Below are 26,089 nucleotides of genomic sequence, written 5' to 3' on the forward strand. Positions count from 1 at the left end.
ACGTGAGAGTTATGTCTTTACAAAGCTTGAAGTCTCCATTTTTAAATGATGTAAATCATATCAAAAACACATATTCTCTGTTTAAGTAATCCGTATGAAAGCAACGACATGTACAGATTCTCCAGCCCGAGCTCATTAGTTCTAATGTGACCACACCCACACGCGCAAGAGCTGTTCCCATGCAAATGATCCAGGTGAAGGAACGCAGAGCTGTAAACGCCCATTACCTAAAAAACAAAGAATCAGCGACTACAGTATTCCTCTGCTTTCCATCGAGTTTGGAAGACTGTGTTTGTGCTGTGCTGTTTACCTTGGATTTACCTCAGAAGAATTAGAAGAACATGATCTGATTATGAGAACGATTTTTAAGGTAAGACACATAATAGTAAGCGTGTTATTGTTGCATAAACTTTACATTGTAGCTACTAGTTAAACTGGTGCCAGGCTAAAATGTTATGAAATGAGATTGCAGTAAAAACATGCCTAATGATAAGCCTAATGCTAAATGAATATACATGTACAACACAAGAATGTTTTTATGTTCGATAATTAAACACATAAATATAAAAGTAGGCTAGTATTTGTTTATTCTAATATGGTGAATATTATAATGTTTAGACCCGTGTTTACGGTTAAATACTGTGTTTGTGGATATCTGCTCAAATGTAGATATGCATAATGTAACAATAATGTTTCATAGTTTGGAGCTGCTCGGTTGCTTCAGTAAACGTTCCCTGCACGCGCTGTGCTTTTGAAAAGCAAAACACGCCAAACATTAGGTTTCATGTTTTTACTCCAATCTCATTTCATAACGAATAGAAACTTTTGAAGTAACATATGATAATCCATATATTTTTGTCTAGTGTGGTGTTACTGAAGTGTTCTTTTTTAACGATTTATAGGCTGCCTGCTATCTAGGCTATTGTTATTATTTTATTCAGCCCTACAATATATATACTTACAAGGTACAAACTTAGTGTTCATATACAACCCCAAATCAGAAAAAGTTGGGACATTTTGTAAAATGCAATAATATCAAGAATTTGTTATTTATTCATTCTTTTTAACCTTTTTTTAACTGACAAAAATACAAAGAAAAGTTTTCCAATGTTTTCACTGACCAATATAATTGTATTTTTTAAATATGAACAAATTTTGATGGCTGCAACACACCCCAAAAAAGTTGGGACAGAGACATGTTTACCACTGTGTCGCTTCACCTTTCCTTTTAATTACACTTTTTAATCATTTGGGAGTTGAGGATACTAATTGTTGGAGTTTTGCTAGTGGAATATTTGCCCAATCTTGTCTGATACAAGACAGCCGCTCAATAGTCTGTGGTCATCTTGCAGCACGTGCAGAATGAGGCTTGGCATTGTCTTGCTTCCCCGGAAAGATGTCATCTTGATGGCAGTTTATGTCTCTGTACAATCCAAATACGTGCCTCCATGTCAATGGTACCTTCACAATAATGCAAGTTACCCATACCGTTTGCAATGATGCACCTCAATACCAGCACAGATGTTTGCTTTTGCACCTTGCTTTTGCACCAAAGGTTTGCACCTTTGAACCAGAGATTCAAGTGGCATTTCTTAATCCAGAGTCAGACTGTGGTCAGTGAAAACGGTTTTCCAAATTACTCGTGAGCACATGTGGCTGTATTTAACAGAGTAGCATAATGGTATCTTTTGCAATGCCATCTGAGGGCTCAAAGGTCACACACATTCAACAGAGGTCTACTGCCTTACCCAACACAGACACAGAGATTTCTCTGGATTCCCTGAATCTTGTGACAATATTATGTATGGAAGATGATGAAAGGCATAAATGCTTTGCAATCTTGCATTGAGAAATGTGATTTTTTAATTGTTTGACAATTCGCTCAAGATATCTGGCACAAAGTGATGAGCCATGGCCCAACTTTTGCACAAAAAAAACTTTTACACCCAAACATGATACCCTCAACTATTACCAATTCAGCCGCTCATTGTGGACTGTTTCAAAATAGTTGGATAATCTAATTTGGATAATCTTTTCACTTTGATTTGGTCTCTGTCCCAACTTTTTCGGGGTGTGTTGCAGCCATCAAAATCAAAATTTGTTCATATTTACAAAATACAATTATGTTGGTCAGTGAAAACATTGGAAAACGTTTCTTTGTACTTTTGTCAGCTAATAAAAGGTTAAATAGAATGAACAAATCACAGATTCTTGATTTTATGGCATTTTACAAAATGTCCCAACTTTTTCTGATTTGGGGTTGTATATATATATATATATATATATATATATATATATATATATATATATATATATATATATATATATTATGTGTGTGTGTGTATTTTGTAAATTTCATAATTTTAACCAGACAAATCTAATATGTATTCCCAAAATCGTGCAGCACTATAGTTTCTCTTGATATCAGCATGTTCACAGGTGTTTATTTGTTTATTTTCTTTAATTTATTTAATTTTTTTTTTTTTTACAGGGACCAGGGGCCTGTTTCAGAAAGGAGGTTAAGTGAAAACTCTGAGTATGTTAACCCTGAAATGAGGGAAACTCTGGGTTTTCAATTTCAGAATGGGAGAAATGTCAAACCTGAGAAAGCAGAGTAAAGTCAAACCCGTTTCTGAAAGAGAGGTAACTTATACTCAGAGTCAGTTACCATGGTAACTAACTCTGTGAACCTAACCCGGTCGGGAGCAGGTTTTCTTTGGTAAACCCAGAGTTTCTTTCGGTCTCCTCCCCTTTTTTAAAGAGGAAGCAGTGTTGAAACACCTCATTCATTCTTTCGGTACATTTATTCATTGCTGTTTTTACTGCTGTTTTTTTATATTTTTTTAATAAGATGAAGTCTATATAACTCCTTAACTGGCAACTGAAAATACAGTAGATTAGAGTTACATCGAGTAGTTCTAAACAAATTCTACAGAATTAAACTGTGGCATTTACTTAGATTCTATAAGCTAATTTACATAAAAATGTGAATGTGTAGATTGTTTGATGTGTAGACACATTATATTAACATTACCTCTGTAGCCCTCTCTGTGGCAGCAGAAACTGTTTCTTCATCCCCATCGTCCTGTGAAGATGAGCATTTGGTTGAGTACATTTTATAATACTATTTGTCATAATTTCTGGTGTATTGAGTAGGCTACTTCAAACTGCCTGGGGTTATGTTGGGACAGGAGGCTCCAAAAGACAGATACAGGTCCTTCTAAAAAAATTAGCATATTGTGATAAAGTTCATTATTTTCCATAATGTAATGATAAAAATTAAACTTTCATATATTTTAGATTCATTGCACACCAACTGAAATATTTCCGGTCTTTTATTGTTTTAATACTGATGATTTTGGCATACAGCTCATAAAACCCATCTAAAAACATTAGCATATTTCATCCGACCAATAAAATAAGTGTTTTTAATTAAAAAAAAAGTCAACCTTCAAATAATTATGTTCAGTTATGCACTCAATACTTGGTCGGGAATCCTTTTGCAGAAATGACTGCTTCAATGCGGCGTGGCATGGAGGCAATCAGCCTGTGGCACTGCTGAGGTGTTATGGAGGCCCAGGATGCTTCGATAGCGGCCTTAAGCTCATCCAGAGTGTTGGGTCTTGCGTCTCTCAACTTTCTCTTCACTATATCCCACAGATTCTCTATGGGGTTCAGGTCAGGAGAGTTGGCAGGCCAATTGAGCACAGTAATACCATGGTCAGTAAACCATTTACCAGTGGTTTTGGCACTGTGAGCAGGTGCCAGGTCGTGCTGAAAAATTAAATCTTCATCTCCATAAAGCTTTTCAGCAGATGGAAGCATGAAGTGCTCCAAAATCTCCTGATAGCTAGCTGCATTGACCCTGCCCTTGATAAAACACAGTGGACCAACACCAGCAGCTGACATGGCACCCCAGACCATCACTGACTGTGGGTACTTGACACTGGACTTCAGGCATTTTGGCATTTACTTCTCCCCAGTCTTCCTCCAGACTCTGGCACCTTGATTTCCGAATGATATGCAAAATTTGCTTTCATCCGAAAAAAGTACTTTGGACCACTGAGCAACAGTCCAGTGCTGCTTCTCTGTAGCCCAGGTCAGGCGCTTCTGCCGCTGTTTCTGGTTCAAAAGTGGCTTGACCTGGGGAATGCGGCACCTGTAGCCCATTTCCTGCACACGCCTGTGCACGGTGGCTCTGGATGTTTCTACTCCAGACTCAGTCCACTGCTTCCGCAGGTCCCCCAAGGTCTGGAATCGGTCCTTCTCCACAATCTTCCTCAGGGTCCGGTCACCTCTTCTCGTTGTGCAGCGTTTTTTGCCACACTTTTTCCTTCCCACAGACTTCCCACTGAGGTGCCTTGATACAGCACTCTGGGAACAGCCTATTTGTTCAGAAGGTGTCACAATTTGTTGTTGAGGGTGTCAATGATGGCCTTCTGGACAGCAGTCAGGTCGGCAGTCTTACCCATGATTGCGGTTTTGAATAAAGAAACAGGCTGGGAGTTTTTAAAAGCCTCAGGAACCTTTTGCAGGTGTTTAGAGTTAGTTAGTTGATTCAGATGATTAGGTTAATAGCTCGTTTAGAGAACCTTTTCATGATATGCTAATTTTTTTTAGATAGGAATTTTGGGTTTTCATGAGCTGTATGCCAAAATCATCATTATTAAAACAATAAAAGACCTGAAATATTTCAGTTGGTGTGCAATGCATCTAAAATATATGAAAGTTTAATTTTTATCATTACATCATGGAAAATAATGAACTTTATCACAGTATGCTAATTTTTTGAGAAGGACCTTTATTACCATCAGAATCTGTTGGGAGCAACAAAAAACCCAACCCAAAGTAAAATATATGGTGATATCAAAAATAGCCTATATAAAAAATAACACGCATGTAGACCTCTTACATTTTGTGAAGGCCCTTGAATCTTCGGGAGTGACTGGCTCTGATGAAGCCCCACCAGGCATTCCCTCCGCCATTGGCCTTCCAGCATTCAGGCTCAGGGCCATCTCCATCTCCTCTGCATCTTCATCTCCATCTCCTCTGCATCTCCATCTTTGCAAGCCTCTTCCTTCTTTCTGTTGGCTGAGTAGAAGTCAAATGAGAATGAACATTTAATTGTGTTAATTAGACCTATGTCAAACATGCTGCTGCACTGCTAGACACTGGATGCTATTTAGTTATTTAATATGTCAAATGTTTAAGTCAGGTATACACCCATATGCTCAAGCCTTACCTGATTGAATTATGTTTTTATATGTAATTTTCAGCTGCTGCCACATTCTATTAATGCCTGCAGGATTGCACCTACATGAAAATTAAAATTAGGTTGAATAACAGTCTTCCAGTTTCACCTCTGATATTATAACCGTTGGGTAAGTTACTCTAAAATAGTTATTAATTACTAACTACAAAATGACATCTTCACCAGTGTAATTAGATTAATGTAATAATTGCTATCTCTAGAAAGTATTGGTCTACTTATTACTAATTACTAAATCCCATATCAACCTCAACCACTTGAACAATACAAGGAGAGACAAGAAACTGCACTTTTAATGCTTTCAATTTAACAATATACAATTGCATGAATTATTCTTAAATTGACCAAAGTGTGTTGAGGGAGAAGGTTACATTAAAAATATACCTTTTAAAAATATAGGCTATGTTAAATCCAGTATTGTTTTATACAGAATTGTTCTATGGTCTATCCAGTATTTAATGCAATTACATCAGATTTTACTTTAAATTACAGAATAATTAAGAGTAATCCCTTTAATTGAATTACAATATTTAGATTACTTGGTAAGTTAATTAATTACACCCAACACTGTATTTTAAATGTTTTAATTAAAATTAAAAACGTATGTATTGACTCAAGCAACTATTTTCTCTAAAGCTAAAACTCTCCTTCCTTCACCGCTGCAGCCGATATATATATATATATATATATATATATATATATATATATATATATATATATATATATATATATATATATATATATATATGCAGACCTCTTTTTGTCTGGCGCTGTTGTCATTGTGACTCGTAATATCTGCGCTCCATTGATAATGGCTTTTTATAGTTGTGGTGCACGCGCTTAACTCAGAGTCAGTCAACTAAGAGTTGATTGAACTTACTCATTTCAGCTGTTCTGTAACCGAAAACTAAGTTTCCCATCTCAGGGTAAGTTAACTCAGAGTTCAAGTTTTAACTCAGAGTTGGTTGAACCTCCTTATTGACTTCTCCTAACCTCCTAACCTCCTGACTTCAACATCCACATGAGTCTCTGTACATGTACATGGTAAAATGAAAAATCAAGCACCTTGGAAATGACAGGTATGTTTCAGGAATGGCACAAAGGTGTGTGACTGTTCAAGTATCTGTCTGTAGATCAGTGTGTTTACTAATGTCCTTTTTTGTCCTTTGCTGTGTATCTTTGGATTATGTTGTGTTGTAAATAAATCCAAACAATCTAAAAGTCATTATTTTTCTCTTGTGTATCTCCTCATTCTTTGTGCAAGGCTCCTCATAATGATAGGGCCTGATAGTACCTGATAGGGCCATTACGGGAGGGTCTTTGTCTTTCTCAGTTGTGAAACATTAATATTCATGATGTATTTACGCCTACTCGCATAAAGTTTTTCCACACAAAACAAATTTTTACAAATTTTACAAATTTTAAATCAATATATTGTCTTATCTGAATGAGTAGTCAGGATGATTTTCACATAGTTTTGGAGCAAATATTCTAGGTTACGTGATAGAATTTTCAAAAGTCTTGTGAAGAAATAATCATTATGGGTTTCGTGACCTTATTTCAGTGACAATTTTTTTTTTTCACAAACCAGGCATAAATGTCATTATCTCAAAACTAAAAACTTTTACATACATGTTGCTGACATATTATTGTAGCAGAGTTTGTGCTGAATACAGTGTAATCAGACTTTAGCCATGAAAATGTCGCAAGTAACAGAAATAAGCACAAATGTCAGAGCATGGCAGAACACCTCCAGGACCCAGAAAACACCTCAGACCAGAGAGGGTTAACAGATTAAATAAAAATTAAAACTCAATTTAAGATGTATTCGTAAATGTTGAAATTAAAAAACTAGCAATGAACTATACTTCAACATTTATTAACCTTAGTTAATACTAAAAATGGAATCGTATTGTAAAGTGTTACCAGACTCTTTGGATTTATATGAAATGGTATGCTTAAAGATGGCTATCTTTAAATATCTGCAAAGGCCAGAGCATTACAATTGTATAAATGTAGGCCTATATTACATGTATAGTCTCTCACTTTAGTTGCTTCTATATTAGAACACTTGATTATCTAATCACAATAACAATATGTATTGCAGTGATAAAAAAATAATATAATCAAATGCGTTTCTGATTTGTTTGTTTCTGTCGGCTGCATGAACATATCGATGTTGAGAAAGCAATCACGTCACTAGCTTTAAAAATGCAACTTCGCCGGCTAATGAATGCATAAAAGTGACCAGCTGGATATAAACTAATGCAAATAGATGGTAACAATTGCGACATTAAACATTTGTGTCAGGTTTGCGTGTGTTTTTTTCACATTGTTTTAACCGCTTGAGGTACTAATGTTAGAGTCCTCACAGCCTCGCCTGCAAATATACATGTGTTCTTTCTCTGCTAATGCAGCATCTAGTCAACAAATTAATTACTTCATAATGATATTGCAACATGGACTGTAGTGTTCTGTATTCATACCGTTTCGCTGTCGGTGCTTTAAATGCGCATCTGAAGTGTCAGAGCTCTCCGTGCAGCTTGTGATCTCCATGCAGCGCGCAGCGTCATTTGTAACAATAAACAACACACGGTGCCAGTGATAGTTTTTATTTGGCCTCTAGTGGCTGCTGTCACTCTGTATAATGCCAGCTTGTCTCTTCTCAGCGCTTCTCGTACTGTGTAGTGACAGCGCACTCTTCTCAGCGCTCTCGTACTGTGCATTGACAGCGTACCCTTCTTAGCCGTTCCAGCAACGGACGCAACCCGGAAAAACTATCGGTATGGATTTTTGCAGATAACGATAGCTCCACCGATCAACTATCGGTACCGATATATCGGCAAAACCAATGAATCGGTCGACCTCTAGTCACTATACAATACAAGATTTACAAACAGACTTTTACTTAAAGGGGTCGTATAATGGTGCATGCACTTTTACCAGTTGATTGTGCTGAAATGTGTGTTGGCAGTGCCTGTACACAACCATCATATAATGATAAAAATCCATCCAGTGTTTTTGTTTTAATCTCCTTATATGTTTTCCCCTGCCTCAAATTGAGCCATTCGATCTTGTGAGGTCACTAGATCGGACGCCCTCCCACAATTGATAATTGACAGCAGCGTTTCAACACAGACCCGCCCTGTGCGAGGTGTCATCATAGTCCGCCATTGTTGATACACTGGAGCAGAATGGCGTCTAAGCGATTGTGGTGGTCTGTTCTTGTGTGTAATAACGAACACAGCAGTCATTTTGGTGTTCCTGAAGACGCAGTGGCTGAGTTTTGTTTTCGAAGGGAATATTCCCCACGATCAACGTCAATGCTTTCATGTTTGCGCGAATCATTTCTGACAGTTGTACCAAACACTGCATAGAAAACGTTACACATCACTGACAAGCCTACAAGAAGTTTTTCATGACCATTAGCTGTAACATCAATCTGTCAATGAACTAACGTATACATCAGTAAACACATAGCGTTCGTATCTCACTACCCTGCCAGTACATACCAAGATAGATCAAAGTGACATTACATTCAGAAATGTCCTGTTTGAGTCTTACTTGTCGAACGTCATCTTGTTCCTGGTCCGACTCCAGGTTCAAATTGATACGGTTGCACAGATGTGTCCTCAGAGACTCCCGCTGCCATTCTTTCTCCAAAATATACCCTCAACTGTTGTCAAGGCAACACTCCACGTGTGTTGGTCAAAACGCCCCACAGAACAGAGCAAAGCTCATTATCATTTAAAGACACATTCACTTAAATGGCGTGCTGAAAACAGAGCTGTTTTTGACCAGGTAAAATTAGTGTTTTCTTACAATACTAATGAGAATTTTTAATTGAAGTATATTACAAACTTTTCATTTAGACCCTAAAGAATCATATTAACTTGTATAAAAATGGCATTATATGACCCCTTTAAAGATACTATATATATATATATATATATATATACAGGTCCTTCTAAAAAAAATTAGCATATTGTGATAAAGTTCATTATTTTCCATAATTTAATGATAAAAATTAAACTTTCATATATTTTAGATTCATTGCACACCAACTGAAATATTTCAGGTATTTTATTGTTTTAATACCGATGATTTTGGCATACAGCTCATGAAAACTCTCAAAGAGAAATCTCAAAAAATTTGCATATTTCATCCGACCAATACAAGAAGTGTTTTTAATACAAAAAAGGTCAACCTTCAAATAATTATGTTCAGTTATGGACTCAATACTTGGTCGGGAATCCTTTTGCAGAAATGACTGCTTCATTGCGGCGTGGCATGGAGGCAATCAGCCTGTGGCACTGCTGAGGTGTTATGGAGGACCAGGATGCTTCGATAGCGGCCTTAAGCTCATCCAGAGTGTTGGGTCTTGCGTCTCTCAACTTTCTCTTCACAATATCCCACAGATTCTCTATAGTGTTCAGCTCAGGAGAGTTGGCAGGCCAATTGAGCACAGTAATACCATGGTCAGTAAACCATTTACCCGTGGTTTTGGCACTGTGAGCAGGTGCCAGGTCGTGCTGAAAAATGAAATCTTCATCTCCATAAAGCTTTTCAGCAGATGGAAGCATTAAGTGCTCCAAAATCTCCTGATAGCTAGCTGCATTGACCCTGCCCTTGATAAAACAAAGTGGACCAACACCAGCAGCTGACATGGCACCCCAGACCATCACTGACTGTGGGTACTTGACACTGGACTTCAGGCATTTTGGCATTTCCTTCTCCCCAGTCTTCCTCCAGACTCTGGCTCCTTGATTTCCGAATGACATGCAAAATTTGCTTTCCTCCGAAAAAAGTACTTTGGACCACTGAGCAACAGTCCAGTGCTGCTTCTCTGTAGCCCAGGTCAGGCGCTTCTGCAGCTGTTTCTAGTTCAAAAGTGGCTTGACCTGGGGAATGCTGCACCTGTAGCCCATTTCCTGCACACGCCTGTGCACGGTGGCTCTGGATGTTTCTACTCCAGACTCAGTCCACTGCTTCCGCAGGTCCCCCAAGGTCTGGAATCGGTCCTTCTCCACAATCTTCCTCAGGGTCCGGTCACCTCTTCTCGTTGTGCAGCGTTTTTTGCCACACTTTTTCCTTCCCACAGACTTCCCACTGAGGTGCCTTGATACAGCACTCTGGGAACAGCCTATTTGTTCAGAAATTTCTTTCTGTGTCTTACCCTCTTGCTTGAGGGTGTCAATGATGGCCTTCTGGACAGCAGTCAGGTCGGCAGTCTTACCCATGATTGCGGTTTTGAGTAATGAAACAGGGAGTTGGGAGTTATTAAAAGCCTCAGGAATCTTTTGCAGGTGTTTAGAGTTAATTAGTTGATTCAGATGATTAGGTTAATAGCTCGTTTAGAGACCCTTTTCATGATATGCTAATTTTTTGAGATATGAATTTTGGGTTTTCATGAGCTGTATGCCAAAATCATCAATATTAAAACAATAAAAGACCTGAAATATTTCAGTTGGTGTGCAATGAATCTAAAATATATGAAAGTTAAATTTTTATCATTAAATTATGGAAAATAATGAACTTTATCACAATATGCAAATTTTTTGAGAAGGACCTGTATATATATATATATACTAATTGGCTTCATCACTTTGTCTCCTCTCCACCAATAAGCTGGTATGTGGTGGGCGTTCTGGTGCAATATGGCTGCCGTTGCATCATCCAGGTGGATGCTGCACATCGGTGGTGGTTGTGGAGATTCCCCCTTCCATATAAAGTGCTTTGAGTGGCGAGAAAAGCGCTATATAGTTTATTGAATTGTTGTTGTTGTTATTGTTATTGTTATTATTATTACACAACATTAAGGGATTTATTTGACTTCTGTGACGTGAGACAGCTAGCAGATGGTCGGTTTAGACAGTCTGCCTGCTTCCTGACCTGGGCCACAGTTAGTCAAATGCCAACTCTAAGACTATTGAGTGATGACAGCCTGCTATGTATCTTGTCGCCATGGTAAGCGGGGAGGGTGCCAGTGTCTGACATCGTACTTGCAGGCTCATAGACCTCTTTAATGTTATTTTTAGTGATGCCTGACTGATGCAGTCGGACATCATTTGTGCCAACTTGGATAACAATTTTACTGAATTATGTTTAGCAAATTAGCATTAATGGTGTTTTTGTATGGTGTTATTTTAGGGCTGGGAGGATGCTAAGAGACAGGGTGGCAGGTTTGAGAGGGAATACTGCTGGGAAAACTTCCTGTCTGCCAACACGCTACAGGTCAGTGTGCACTCTACCAATCAAACATTAGTTAAACATAATAGATGAAATTGACTTTTTGATGTGCACTTGATAAATGGAAACCTGATTTTTTTTCCTGGTTAAATAAAGGTCAAATAAAAATAAAATAAAATAAACCATTTTGCTCCTTCCCACCAGATGCTTCAGAATATGAAGGGTCAGTTTGCGGAGCATCTTTTGGCAGCTGGCTTTGTGAATAGTAAGGACCCTAAAGATCGCAGCTCTAACATCAACTCAGGTACTTTGCCTAGACTGTCCATCTCTTTGACTGCCATTTAGACTTGTACCTTTAAAGATTTGAGCTGTCTGAGAGTGCTGATTTTTGAGGAGTGATGAGCTACTATTTTTCTAACCAAAATACACTATTGATCCCAGAAAAATATTTAGGTAACACTGCACAAAAAAATTCCATTTAATAACATTATTTAATGCATTTGTATGAGCCAAGTGTACCACCATTTTTATAAGTGTACAACCATTTTTAGAACACTTTTTAATCTAGGTTCATGTTAATTTATAATTACAGTATTGTTCATTGTTAATGTTTATATAACTAATGTAAATTCATTTGGCTTGAAATGTTAATATTTATGAGAGTTTATTCAGAAAAATTAACATCGATTTAGAGTAATTAATGCTGTAAATGTCTAATCTAATTTAATCTGTAAAATCAAATTTTCCCTGATATTTTGACATAAGAAATCATTGTACTATAAAAACATGTATTAAGTTTTTTTTAACACAAAACTCGATAGAGATGAATACAGTGGCAAAAGACACAGATCTGCACATACACAGATCAATGATGATTATGACTTCATCATTTCCTCTTTGACCTGCCCACTGGTGCGTTAGTGAATATGGACACATGATTTTTGATATGCAAGCACTACCATACAAGTCAAGTCACCTTTATTTATATAGCGCTTTTTACAATACAGATTGTTTCAAAGCCGCTTTACAGAGATAACAGGAAAATAATGTTGTAATAATATTGTTAAATATAAAATGTCCCCAACTAAGCAAGCCAAAAGCCAATGGCGAAGAAAGGAGAAAAAGGCGACAGTGGCAAGGAACCAAAACTCCCATCAGGTGACAGAATGGAGAAAAAAACCTTGGGAGAACCCAGGTTCAGTCAGGGGGCCAGTTCTCCTCTGTGTATGATTTATGATTCAGGTAGCATTATAGGTAAGAAGTCAGACTGGATCGATGTACAGTCAGACGTTGTTTGTTGTAAAATCATTTATTAATTTTTATGTGTAGTAAATCAAGCCATTGACTAAATAGTCAAATTTACATTGTCACTCTCATGGAAATTGTGTGTTATTTAAATTGTGGTAAGGTTATATACAGAAAGAGGGCAAAGAACGCTCCCATTAAGATTGCTGGAGCTGTTCAGAGACAGTGAGAGTTCTGTACTCTCACCAAAACTCCCCTTATAATCAGAGCTGCTGTCTACACTGCACAATGAATCTCTTATTTACATTGTGTCTGCATTGTGTTAGTTGTGATTGAGCAATTGTGAGAGTGTAAATACGAGATTCAATGGCGAGATGATTGGAATCGTGCGCTTAACATACCTGATTGTGATCAGCTATAATGTTCAGCGATGCAACCTAAGGGAATAGATCTAAATTTAATACTTTAATCAACGTTTTTCACAAGTTAATCTCGGCAGATGTAATAGTTTAAACCGTATTGCAATAGGGTTACCAAATTATAGCAGTTTTTACATTGAAGTCTGAAAGGAGATATGCCACTTTAAATTGAGTGTTTATATCAGAGGGCTAAAGTGAGGGTAAAAATTTGACTTATAAAAAAAATACTTTTTTTACAAAATAGAAATAAGTATTTTTATACTATTATACAATTTTGCTAAAAAAAAAAAAATTCTAGTTCTGTTTTTCTCTCCACTCTGTCTATTTTCCTATTCACATTTTTCTATTTCACATAACCAATATTCTTGCTTTTTTATGTTACTCAGAGAATGAGAAGCTGATTAAGGCAGTGATAGTAGCAGGACTGTACCCAAAAGTGGCCAAGATTCGCCCCAGCCATAGTAAGAAGAGACCGATGTAAGTAGCATGGATTTTTCCTATTGCTTGTTTTTGTATGATTATATTGGATTATGTGGCCTCCATTCCTCAGTTCATTGATAGGCCTCAATTGAATACTTACAGACTGTCACTAGCTGCGTTTCCATTACCCTTCAAATTGCGTGAATTGAGAATACGCCCAATGGAAACAAGAAATTTTGCAAAAACTCCGATATATCGTTTTTTTACTTTTACACTCGCATGAGGTGGTTTTTCAGGCAATTCGAAAAAGGAATATTTTGCAAAACTGCAATGGAAACAGTTTTTGCGCATTTACAGGTGTGGAAGTAAAATAATGACAAATGTTTTTGAAACAAAAAAGCTTGTTGAATTGCACTACTTGGAAAAAAAACCTTGAATCTTGAAATTCAACATGGTTGTATATTTAAGCTGTGAATATTTAAATTCAAAACATTTCACACAAATTTTCAGTATTAAAAATTCAATAATCCATATTCACCTTTCAGATTTCCCTTCCAAAATATTGGAAAAAAATACAACCTATAATGTTTATGAATGACTGACTCTCATATTGTTTTGTGGTCTTGATCAGCACGACTTGTTCAACTGAAAGAGTTAACAGTGCCATGGGAGGATGCGGTAGATGAGGCTTATGATAGGAAGAAACTGCGGTATGCTCATCTGGCCACTGAAGCAGAACAGCAAGGATGGAGAGTCCAGGTTTATCCAGTGGAAGTGGTTTGTTGAGGTTTTGTGGCACACTCTACAACCCGGCTCCTCAGAGACGTCGGATTCAGTGGCTAAGAGTTGCGTCGCACAGTAAAGAACTTATCTGAAGCAGCAGAACGGAGCAGCAACTGGCTGTGGTTGAGACGGAAAGATTCTAGCTGGCTGTGTACAGGCCGCCATGCTACGGTTTCGTAGAATTCTTGAAAATCTGTCGAGCCCTCTTGAGGTGTCGTGGGCTAGTCGACGAAACACCAAGGACGGAAGGTGCCCACTTGAAGACCCTAGAGATGTCCCCTACTCAGCTCAATCCAGACAGTTGTCATGGGGGGACCGCACTGTGGTTGCAGCCGTTGTGTGTGCTGACGCGTGTTAACACTAGACAGATGGAGATTTACATCACCATATGGAAAGAAGCGTAAATGGATGGAGAAGCATAGGTTACTGTAAAGCTATGTCTTAGTTGGTGCTTATCTTGGCGAAAGCCGAGTACAAATCAGCATTAAGTTTTAACATCTACTCTCGTGTAATGGAAAGCATGAAGATCTGGATACGTCCAGTGACTGTAGTGAATAGTGCTGCTGGCAACAAGGAAAGACCTTGTGACAGCCTGGAGAGACAGCTGACAGGAGGAAAGAGACCCCAATGGGGGCTAGCTACCCTTGTCGGCAGTATCCAGCTCTGTGTTTACAGGATGCTGGAGACACCCGCCCAAGGCTTCTGAGAAATTAAAGAGAAAAATACCCCTCGAGTCTGCAAGAGCAGGGGCGGAAGATGACTCAATGTTGGACAACATGGTTTACGACGTTGGAAAGGAAACTGATATGAGTATGGAGAGCACTTCACAAAAGACTAGTTCAGATTTTGCAGTTAGCAAAGTCATTGAACTCCAAGCTTGTGTCTGTGGCTGGAGCAAGGCGACAACGGTCAGGGGGTTGAAGATTCATCAAGGTAAAATTAAATGCTTGAGGGAGAAGGGACAAGGGCCTCGCATTGATCAGTACTTCTTACGAAGTCAGTCAAGTCAGTCGAATGAAATCCAGCGACAGGAAGCAAACCACAGTTCGCAGGATATCAGTAGCCCTGTCATAGAGATGAGGGTTTGCACAGATAGTGATGAACACATTGATACTTGTGAACCCGGTCAGACTAACCAGCATAAGAGATAAAAGAACCTCAACGGGCATAGGCCTGGAGTTAGATGGCCAAGAGCTTGTGAGAAAACTGCATGGGACACGGTAAACACAGATCTATACTTTGCATTGGAAAGATTAACTGGTACAGTTGAAAAGAAGCTGGATAAATTTGGGGACATAATTTACGCATATGGAAGTGAGAGGTTTGGTGTGGAAAAAAGGAAGGAAAAAGTACAAACTACTCCTGCTGTATCTAGACGGCAGCAGAAAATTGAAGGGTTAGTTAGAGAAAGGAGACAGCTGAGGAAGCAATGGAAAAAAGCAGAACAAAGTCAGAAGGAGGGACTCAATCTCTTACAAAGGGCCATAAAAGATAAGCCTACAACATTACGCAGAGCTGAGCGCCTACGGAAACGCTACAAAAAGGAGCGTGCAAGGGCTAATTTCTATAAAGACCTGTAGGAGTTCCATACAGAGTGTACATGAGTGCTTCAGGAGTTCTACGAATTCTGTGGAAATTGATAAAAGTGGCTTGGGAAAAGCAGGTTGTACCTAGAGAATGGCGCAGAGCAGGTGGAGTCTTTATACCTAAAGAAAAAGATGCTACAAGCATCAGTCAGTTTCGTCCTATTTCACTATTAAATGTCGAAGGTAAGATTTTCTTCAGCATTATTGCACAGAGATTGCCAACCTACCTATTAAAGAATGGCTTCATTGACACTTCAGTTCAAAAACCGCTTTCCAGGGTTCTCAGGATGCTTAGAACACATAAATGTTATCTGGCAACGAATTCAATCAGCTAAAAAGGAGAGGAAAGAGCTCCATGTGACATTCCTGGATTTGGCTAATGCATATGGTTCAGTGCCACATGAGCTTCTTTGGGCAGCATTTGATTTTTTTAGAGTACCAATGTCAATAACAAATTTATTGAAAGCCTATTTTGGAGATTTGCAATTTAGTTTCTCAACTCCAATATTCAGCACCACATGGCAATGCTTAGAGGTTGGAATAATGGCAGGATAAACCATTTCTCCACTGGCTTTACCATGGCAATGGAAGTAATCATTAGGGCATCAAGATGGGTAGTAGGAGGAGAGCGCTTGGCTTCTGGGATGCGACTACCACCAATCAGAGCATACATGGATGACATGACAACCATGACTACAACTGTAGCCTGCACTAATCGGTTATTGGGGAAGTTAACAGATAATATCGAATGGGCACGAATGCAATTTAAGCCCTCTAAATCAAGGAGCATCTCGATAGTTAAAGGAAAGGTAGTAGATAAAATATTCTTCATTAATGGTGAGGCAATACCAACAGTTTCTGAGAAGCCAGTGAAGAGTCTTGGGAGATGGTACGATGGGGATCTAAAGGACACAGTTCGAGTGGGAGAAGTTAGACGACAAGCAGTGGAAGGGTTGAAGAGCATAAAAAGCTGTGCTCTACCAGGCAAACTAAAACTCTGGTGCTTTCAGTTTGGTCTACTGCCAAGGTTGATGTGGCCACTGACTGTGTACAAGGTTTCTTTGACAACAGTGGATAAGCTGGAAGCGTTAATAAGTTCATACATCAGGAAATGGTTGGGAGTTCCACGCTGCCTCAGCAGAGTGGGACTTTATAGTAAAGGAGTATTGCAGCTGCCAGTCTCTGCTTTAACCGAGGAGTTTAAGTGTGCCAAGGTCAGACTGGAAATGACTTTAGCAGAGTCACGCGACAAATGTGTAAGGGAGGCAGCCCCTGTGGTAAAAACTGGTAGAAAGTGGTCAGCAAAGAAATCTGTAGTAGAGGCAAAGGCTGACCTTCAAATTGGGGATATCGTGGGACAGGTACAGCATGGAAGAGGGGGTTTTGGGCTCAGTTTAGCTCCTCCTAAATGGCACAAGGCAGGCCCAGCTCAAAGGAGGAAGCTGGTAGTCAACGAGGTGCGAAAGCAGGAGGAGAGGATGATATGTATAAAGGCCATTTCCCAGGCCAAGCAGGTAGAGTGTGGAACAACGCAAAATGGGCTGGAAAGACCTTTGGTCAATGGAAGAGAGTAGGATCAGTTTCCTTATTAGGTCAACATATGATGTTCTCCCATCACCGCAGAACATAAACCTCTGGGTAGGAGAGGATCCCTCTTTTCCTTTGTGTTCATCACCTGCCACATTAAGGCACATTTTGACAGGATGTAAGGTGGCTCTTAAACAAGGTCGGTTTACTTGGCGCCATGACCAAGTAGTGCGATGTTTGGCTTTAGCATTGGAAGGCAAGCATAGTATGACCAATACGTTGCGGCCTGTTCTAGCAAAACATTACACGCAGAAGACAATATTCCTCCGCCCAGGCGATCAACCACCAAGAAAAGGTGCTAACACCATATCTCGCCCAGGACAACTGTAAGCTGCTAGGGACTGGAAGATGCTGGCTGATCTAGTTTCAACGGCTTATTTTTCCACCTGAGATTGCCACCACTAACCTACGACCAGATATTGTTTTGTGTTCTGGATCAGCACGCATTGTTCAACTGATAGAGTTAACAGTGCCATGGGAGGATGCGGTAGATGAGGCATATGAGAGGAAGAAACTGCGGTATGCTCATCTGGCCACTGAAGCAGAACAGCGAGGATGGAGAGTCCAGGTTTATCCAGTGGAAGTGGGTTGTCGAGGTTTTGTGGCACACTCTACAACCCGGCTCCTCAGAGACCTCGGATTCAGTGGCCAAGAGTTGCGTCACACAGTAAAGAACTTATCTGAAGCAGCAGAAAGGAGCAGCAACTGGCGGTGGTTGAGACGGAAAGATTCTAGCTGGCTGTGTACAGGCCGCCATGCTACGGTTTCGTAGAATTCTTGAAAACTTGAAGAGTCTGTTGGTTTATTTGTATAGGTTGTATAGTATTTACAGTCATTACGTTCCTGTGTATATTGCGTGAATGAAGGGTGGTTGGGCAGATATTGTGTTTTGCGGTAGGTGGTATGCCATACGGAACCGTTGCCACTGAAACTGCATATTAACGCACCAGTGGGGCTCGACAGCCTTTGTCAAACGGGTTGGCGCGTATGGTTGGGTTGCGGAGAGATTGTGAGATTGTGGTTAGGTCTCAGCAGCAGGAGGGATGTAGAGGTCAGTAAGCTGGGCTGAGTTGAGTGGGGGACGGAGGGGGGGTGACTCTGGGATGCCAGAGTCACCGTCGAGCCCTCCTGAGGTGTCGTGGGCTAGTCGACGAAACACTCAGGACGGAAGGTGCCCACTTGAAGACCCTAGAGATGTCCCCTACTCAGATCAATCCAGACGGTTGTCATGGGGGGACCGCACTGTGGTTGCAGCCGTTGTGTGTGCTGACGCGTGTTAACACTAGACAGAAGGAGATTTACATCACCATATGGAAAGAAGCGTAAATGGATGGAGAAGCATAGGTTACTGTAAAGCTATGTCTTAGTTGGTGCTTATCTTGGCGAAAGCCGAGTACAAATCAGCATGAATTTTAACATCTACTCTCGTGTAATGGAAATCATTCTCACCCGTTGCTCTATAGTTTTCTTCGTCAACAGCTGCTTGTACCCTGTGCTGGTGAGGTCGACTAACAGCTATGGAGATTATCAATCGCAATCTACTGATATTCCTGCCTGTCCCGGATGTCAAATGTTGAATTTTTTGTCGAATTTGAACCACTGAATTTATGGAAGCGAATTTGTAAAGCAAAATAAAATGGACTGAAAATTACCTGTCGAATATTATAGGTTGTATTTTTAAACAGAATGAACATTTTGGAAGGGAAATCTGAAAGGTGAATATGGATTATTGAATTTTTAATAATGAAAATGTGAATTGTATTGAAATATTCAAAGCTTAAATATACAACCATGTTGAATGTCAGCCCATAAAAATGCAAGCCCTAAAAATACAATGCATTAAAATGAAAACAGGGTTAATGCAAACAGGGTTAATGCAATGCATATTTTTTCAAGTGGTGCAATTCAACAAGCTTTTTTGTTTAAAAAACATTTGTCATTATTTTACTACCATATACAGGTCACCTGACGTAGATGGAGCAGTATGTTAGGATAAGACGGGACAGAGTTCTTCATTACACTCGTAAAAGACAAAAGTATTGCGGGAATACTGGATTCTAAACAACAAAGAAATGCCACAGTTGTTCAGATAGTGGGAGAAACACCTCATATGTTTTGTTCCCAAGTATAAGTGGCTTTCCTTGCCATTAATGCTTGGATAACACGCCTACGTCTTTTTCGATTAAAAATAATGGCTAGTGCGGTGGCTGAGATATACGTTAACCTACCAACATTCATTGCCATGATTTTTGGAATGAGTTATCGCGAGAGAAAAAATTACATTTTAGTCACATTACATCAGTTAATGGAAACACCGTCATAGGAATGGAAATGCAGCTACTGATGGCATTATCCCAATTTAAGACACCTTCACAGACCTTTGTTCTGTTGTGAAAAATAAAGGGCAGAAAAGATGAAAAGCAATCTCAGATGACAGAAACGGTATGAAAAGATCCACATGTAATGTCTTCAGGAGAATATAACCTCTGTCCATAACGAACCCTTGATTTGTTACGTTTTCTTTCTCGTTTTAAAGTCAGCATTAAATCAAATTTGACAAATCTTTTTATATGTAATATTGTAGTGTTTATTATAAATGATTTATCTGTGCACTTCATTATTTTTTTAAATTCATGTACCCTTCCCATCTTTAATCAAATACATTACCCTTCCCTCCCCCCTCAAAACGACCCCTCTTCTCTTTTGGTCACGAGGCATGTCGAAAGGGTGCGGCCCGAGCCGATTAGGGTGTGGCTATCGGTGCACCGCCTCTCAGAGAACCTGTCAGTCATCGCAGCCAGAGGGAGGCTCGTATTATGGGCTGATTCCTGCCTGAAAATTTTGCTGCTCGTCCTCTTTCTCGTCGCCGGGCTCTTCAATAAAAAATCCTTCATGGGAGGGTGACTTTAGGTTCACACCGCCGCCGACTTGAGCGACAAAGAAGCTCTGGCCGCCCTGCCAAGGACGCTTGTCAAAAAGTACGGGGAAGCTTGTTGCCGCTCTGGCCGCTCTGACGTAGCAGGGACAAGAGAAGTGTCACAACATTAAATGTAATAAACAGAAAAAACAAGCAAAACATTGAAGAAACCTTTTATAATGACAGCATTTTTATAACCGTTTTGGTCACATTTGATCGGGGGAAAAATAATAATTAGCTATTATTATTATTTGCATTATTATTTGCATTAGTGCAGTTGGTCAAATCGGTGTTATCGTGAGCAAACGAATTGCATTCCCGCTTAAAACGAGCGTTCATAAATATTTCAAATAAAAGTTGCGTTCATTCTGTGTATCACCGGATCATGGATAATCGCGAAGTTGTTGTGTTTGGTGCTGCTTTATTGTATTTGCGGAGAAGACGTCGGACTCGGAGATTTTGGGTTCATGACACCCTCCAGGACCGTTATCAATTCGGAGAGTATCACCGGCTGGTGCAGCAGCTCCGGCTCGATGACGAGAGGTTCCAGCGGAACTTCAGGCTGGACACGGAGCAGTTTGACTGCGTGCTGTCAAAAGTGGGGCGGCTCATTATGATGAATAGCAACAATTACCGCAGTGCAATATCTCCTGCTGAGCGTCTAGCTATTTGCTTGCGGTTCTTGTCCACAGGGGACTCCTATCGCACTATTGCTGCTAGCTATCATATGGGAGTGAGCACTGTGGCCAACATTGTCCCCCAGGTCTGCAGGGCCATTTGGGACTCCATGGTGGAGGAGTACATGCCAGTGCCCACCACGGAGGATTGGCTGAGCATAGCAAAGGGGTTTTACCAACGATGGGCTTTCCCCAACTGCCTTGGTTCCATTGATGGGAAACACGTGGTTATCAAGTCTCCTAACAATTCAGGCTCCATGTATTTTAATTATAAGGGGACTTATTCTGTTGTGCTTCTGGCAGTGGTAGATGCCCAATATTGCTTTCGGGTAGTGGATGTAGGCAGCTACGGGAGGACGAGTGACGGCGGTGTCCTGGCCAACTCCACCTTCGGCCGGGGCCTACTGGACGGGACTCTTGGTCTGCCACAGGATGCTCTGCTGCCGGGAGCTGAGCATCTAGGACCGCAGCCACATGTTTTTGTTGCTGATGAGGCCTTCCCACTGCGCCCCAACCTCATGAGATCTTTTCCTGGCTCCAACCACTCTGGCAGGAGCAGAGTGTTCAACTTCATGCTGTCACATGCAAGACTGATTGTTGAGAATACCTTTAGTATTCTCACGTCTCAATGGCGTATGTACAGAGGAGTCATTGGGGTCAGCCCTGCAAATGTGGAAACCTGTGTGAAGGCTACCTGTGTCCTGCACAATTTCCTGAGGAGGACCTCCAAGACGCCAACCAGGGCAACTGCAAGACGTGCAGGATCACCATCAGCTGCAGACAGGGATGTTGCTGGCCTACAGGCAGTAACCCGAGTGGGCAGCAACAACTCCGTACGGGAGGCCATCCGTGTCCGTGAGACATATACCTCCTATTTCTCCACCGAGGGAGCAGTCAGCCGGCAACCTGGAGTATAAGCCTAGTACTACAAACGGCTCTTTTAAGAGCCACCAATTACATTAAAAGCATAGTTTCCATAGCTAAGCACTTATATTAGGGATGCTCCGATCTGTTTTCTGGCAAAGATACAGTTGGCGATGTTGACGCCATCTTCGCATGTAGTGAACGCGCCTATAGAAAGAAATGCACACTTAATACTGATTAGCCTACATAAGAAGAGAGTACACCATGTCTTATCGATTTGAAATGTTTTTTTAAAAAGTAGACATTTCGGTTGAGTTTCGGTTCATTTCACACGCGGTTCACACGCGGGCGCCCCCGTGTCCTATTATATTGTCTGCTATATTTCGCTTCTTATTTATTAAATCCAGCCAATTTATTGATGAAACATTGATTTGAAATTAAGATAAAATTTTTACAAAATGATATTCACTTTAAAGAATGGCTTTCTACAAAACAAAACTTAATTAAGTGGTCAAAATCATCTCTGACCCATTCCAAATGTCTCCTGATATATTGGGCATCTTATGATATCTTACCCATCTCAAACGGTTCCTTTTTCATATAATCAACATAGATGGAATAAAAAAAGCACATTTATATTATATAAAACAAATATGAAATGTATATTTACATTTTTAAGTTATATTTAAACGTCAGACCACTCTGCTTTTCTCGTGTGTGGCCTATACATTCATGTGTGCGCGTGCATATAGCATCCCTAACTTATACACTTTTAAACTATATAACATGGATATAAAAATAATATGAAAAACACAACCATGAATGTTGAAAATATTTTTGTACATTTATTTAAAATTATTAAAATGTATTTAAAGTTTATTACAATATTTATAAAATAAAAAAGAATTCATACAACATAACATTTTTTTATTAATAAGCTGATGAAAATGCTTGCATAGTGACAAAACATTTACACTTTTACAAAACATTTACAAAAATGGTTCCTCACTGCACTTTGGTTCCTTACCCCGTTCCTCACTGCACTTCCTGTGTGAGTGTGTGTGTGTGTGTGTGTGTGTGTGTGTGTGTGTGTGTGTGTGTGTGTGTGTGTGTGTGTGTGTGTGTGTGTGTGTGTGTGCAGAGGTGGGCACAAATACATCAAAAACTATTTTGTTACAAAATACAAATACTGGCTCATAAAATGTAACAAAATAAAATACAAAATACTGATGTGAAAAATGTATTTAAATAAAATACAAGTAATTAGTATTTTGAAAATACAAAAATACTCCCACAATAATCTTAAGTCTTTTTTTTTTTTACTGAAAGGTCAATAACACTAATAGTAGCAATAACACAAATATGAGACATGTGTAAATTAAAAATGCAGAAGAAGCAAAATAAAAAAGTATGGGCATTTCACTTAACCTCTACAGGGCCTGAAATAGCTCGCTCTGACGTAAATGTCATGTATAGCTAAGTTCACATCAATGGTGTGGTAGGCTGCCCTTAATAGCAAAGCGTGTTTGATGTAAGCTACATAGCCATATTATCACCGTTACTCTACTCGTGCCTTAAAGGACAAGTTCGGTATTTTACACTTAAAGCCCTGTTTTAGGATCGTTTCTGATTAAATAGGATGGTTAAGATTGAAATTTGGACAAATGCTGCTGTCCCGAGAATTTTCGGTTTCTGTGTTAGCACCCCCCCACCCCCACCTCCACAGTGATTTCATAGGGGCACTGGAACAATCATTCATAAAAATGCATTAAACTTTAGTTTACAAAGACGTGAAACTCACCGAGTGGCCTGGGGTGTTCACTGATATGCTCACACAAAAATCGTTGCAAAAGATGCTTTCCAACAGGTGTTTTACCATTCGTTGTAAAACTGTGGACCTATTTTTCCAAACGCCTCAAAACCGGACATTCTTCCGTTGAGAGCTTGAATAATAGACACTCCAGCCCAGTTGGTGGCGATAATGCACCTTTGCCAATGTTTGGATGGCGTAGCCTACTATACCGCGACTGGATAACTACAGAAATAATACATACAACCCCATTCCCTTTTCCATCAGTGGAGTAATACCGTACCTCACAGAACATCCAATACAAGTCAAAGGAGTTGGACAAAAACTATGATAAAACCTGTTGGAAAGCATCTTTTGCAGCGATGTTTGTGTAAAAATAACAGACCGAGAATTTTCGTCACAAAATCAAAATTCCATTTTAATCATAATATATATGATTAATCATATTAATCATAATATGTGTGGGTTTGTTTAACAAACGAGACTCTAACTGCCCTGACCCCGTGTGCCTTTTCCATAGTAGAATCGCGCTGCGTGCGCAATTACTGAGATTATTTCATACAAAATCAATATCAATATTTCTCATGTAATACGTTTAAAAACGTGTAAAAACTGCAGATGGTGAACGTTATATTGTGAACGCTTTACTTGCTTAGCATGGGGATTTCAGTGGAGTTACGACAGACACGCTGTTTCATAATAGGCAGGGCCTATGATGTCCTTTTATGAATGACAACACAGTGCATTGGTCTCATAAGGCACAATTATTTTCTCTATAATGCTGTTCAGTGTGCAATATGTGTGTGTGTAGACTTTATATTTTTCACAAAACACTTTACCTTAAAGGGTTAGTTCACCCAAAAATGAAAATTATGTCATTAATGACTCACCCTCATGTCGTTCCAAGCCGGTAAGACCTCCGTTCATCTTCGGAACACAGTTTAAGATATTTTAGATTCAGTCCGAGAGTTTTCGGTCCCTCCATTGAAAATCTATGTACGGTATACTGTCCTTGTCCAGAAAGGCAATAAAGACATCATCAAAGTAGTCCACGCTCAGGGGGTTAGTTAGAATTTTTTGAAGCATCGAAAATACATTTTGTTCCAAAAATAACAAAAACGATGACTTTATTCAGCATTGTATTCTCTTCCGGTTCTGTTGTCAATCTAAAATATCTTAAACTGTGTTCCGAAGATGAACGGAGGTCTTACGGGCTTGGAACGACATGAGGGTGAATCATTAATGACATAATTTTCATTTTTGGGTGAACTAACCCTTTAATGCCGTTTTGAAGAGTTCAAAACTCATTCACTTCTTGGAGGGAGCCCGGTCTACAGGGTGCCACGTGATTTTCGTGCATCTAACCTGGACATTGCCATTGCCAACATCAGACCGAAAATATGGCAAAATCATTTACTATGGTGATTTTTCTTAAGTATTTAAGTATTTGAAATACTCCAAATACACTCCCTCAAAATATTTTGTTACAAAATACATTTAAATTTTTCCACACCTGCAAAATACAAATTACAAAATACACTAAAGTAATTAAATACGTATTTAAAATACATTTAATTGAAATACTGCCCGTGTGTGTGTGTGTGTGTGTGTGTGTGTGTGTGTGTGTGTGTGTGTGTGTGTGTGTGTGTGTGTGTGTGTGTGTGTGTGTGTGTGTGTGTGTGTGTGTGTGTGTGTGTGTGTGTGTGTGTGTGTGTGTGTGTGTGTGTGTGTGTGTGTGTGGGAGAGAGAGAACAAGGGGCAGCTGACAGCACTGCGAGGGTAACAAGCTTACTAACACCCCTCACAGTGTTGTCAGCTGCCCCACGTTCCTCTCAGCCCAAGGATCAACCTCACGAGACTTTGCCTCATACACCAGGCGGTGCATCTCAAACTTGAGATCCTGCCTTGTTCTTAAAGACAGGGTTCTAAAGTCTTCCTGCAGGCTTTTAAAAAAATAGCTATCACTATCCTCAGGAGGAGGAGGAGGAGGAGGAGAAAGGCTGGGGACAGGTACTGGTCTGTTGCTCACAGCCTCCAATGCTATGATCAGTCTCTCCTCAAAGTCAGAGGTGTGGGGTCTCTTCCTTCTTGGGGCGGGCTGGCTTGCTCTCTGCACTGGTGTGTTGTCTGATGCCTGAAGCTCTGGTGCCTGCTCTTGTGCCTGCTCTTGTGCCTGAATCTCTGGTGTCTGCTCTGGTGCCTGACTGTGCCCGGCCATGCCATTATCACTGTCCTCTGGCCATTGTCCACTGTCATCTAGGGCTTCCCCTCCCCATATTACTGGACGTTGGCCGGTCCTCCATAAAAGGATTGAGGAAGCCCA

General features: G+C 39.8%; 1 protein-coding gene across 2 annotated transcripts in view; it reads left to right on the forward strand.

Annotated features, from left to right (window-relative positions):
- dhx36 (DEAH (Asp-Glu-Ala-His) box polypeptide 36) overlaps positions 1–26,089 on the forward strand; it is a 146,415-nt gene that overhangs the window by 94,834 nt on the left and 25,492 nt on the right. For both annotated transcript variants that reach the window (XM_077248126.1, XM_077248127.1), the window contains exons 20-22: positions 11,420–11,503; positions 11,663–11,762; positions 13,509–13,599. In XM_077248126.1, coding sequence (XP_077104241.1) covers positions 11,420–11,503; positions 11,663–11,762; positions 13,509–13,599 — 275 coding nt within the window. The remainder of the gene's footprint in view (positions 1–11,419; positions 11,504–11,662; positions 11,763–13,508; positions 13,600–26,089) is intronic.

Source organism: Siphateles boraxobius, unplaced genomic scaffold (assembly GCF_051911475.1).
Source record: "Siphateles boraxobius isolate OS27281-9 unplaced genomic scaffold, OSU_SipBor_1 30, whole genome shotgun sequence".
Classification (NCBI taxonomy): domain Eukaryota; kingdom Metazoa; phylum Chordata; class Actinopteri; order Cypriniformes; family Leuciscidae; genus Siphateles; species Siphateles boraxobius.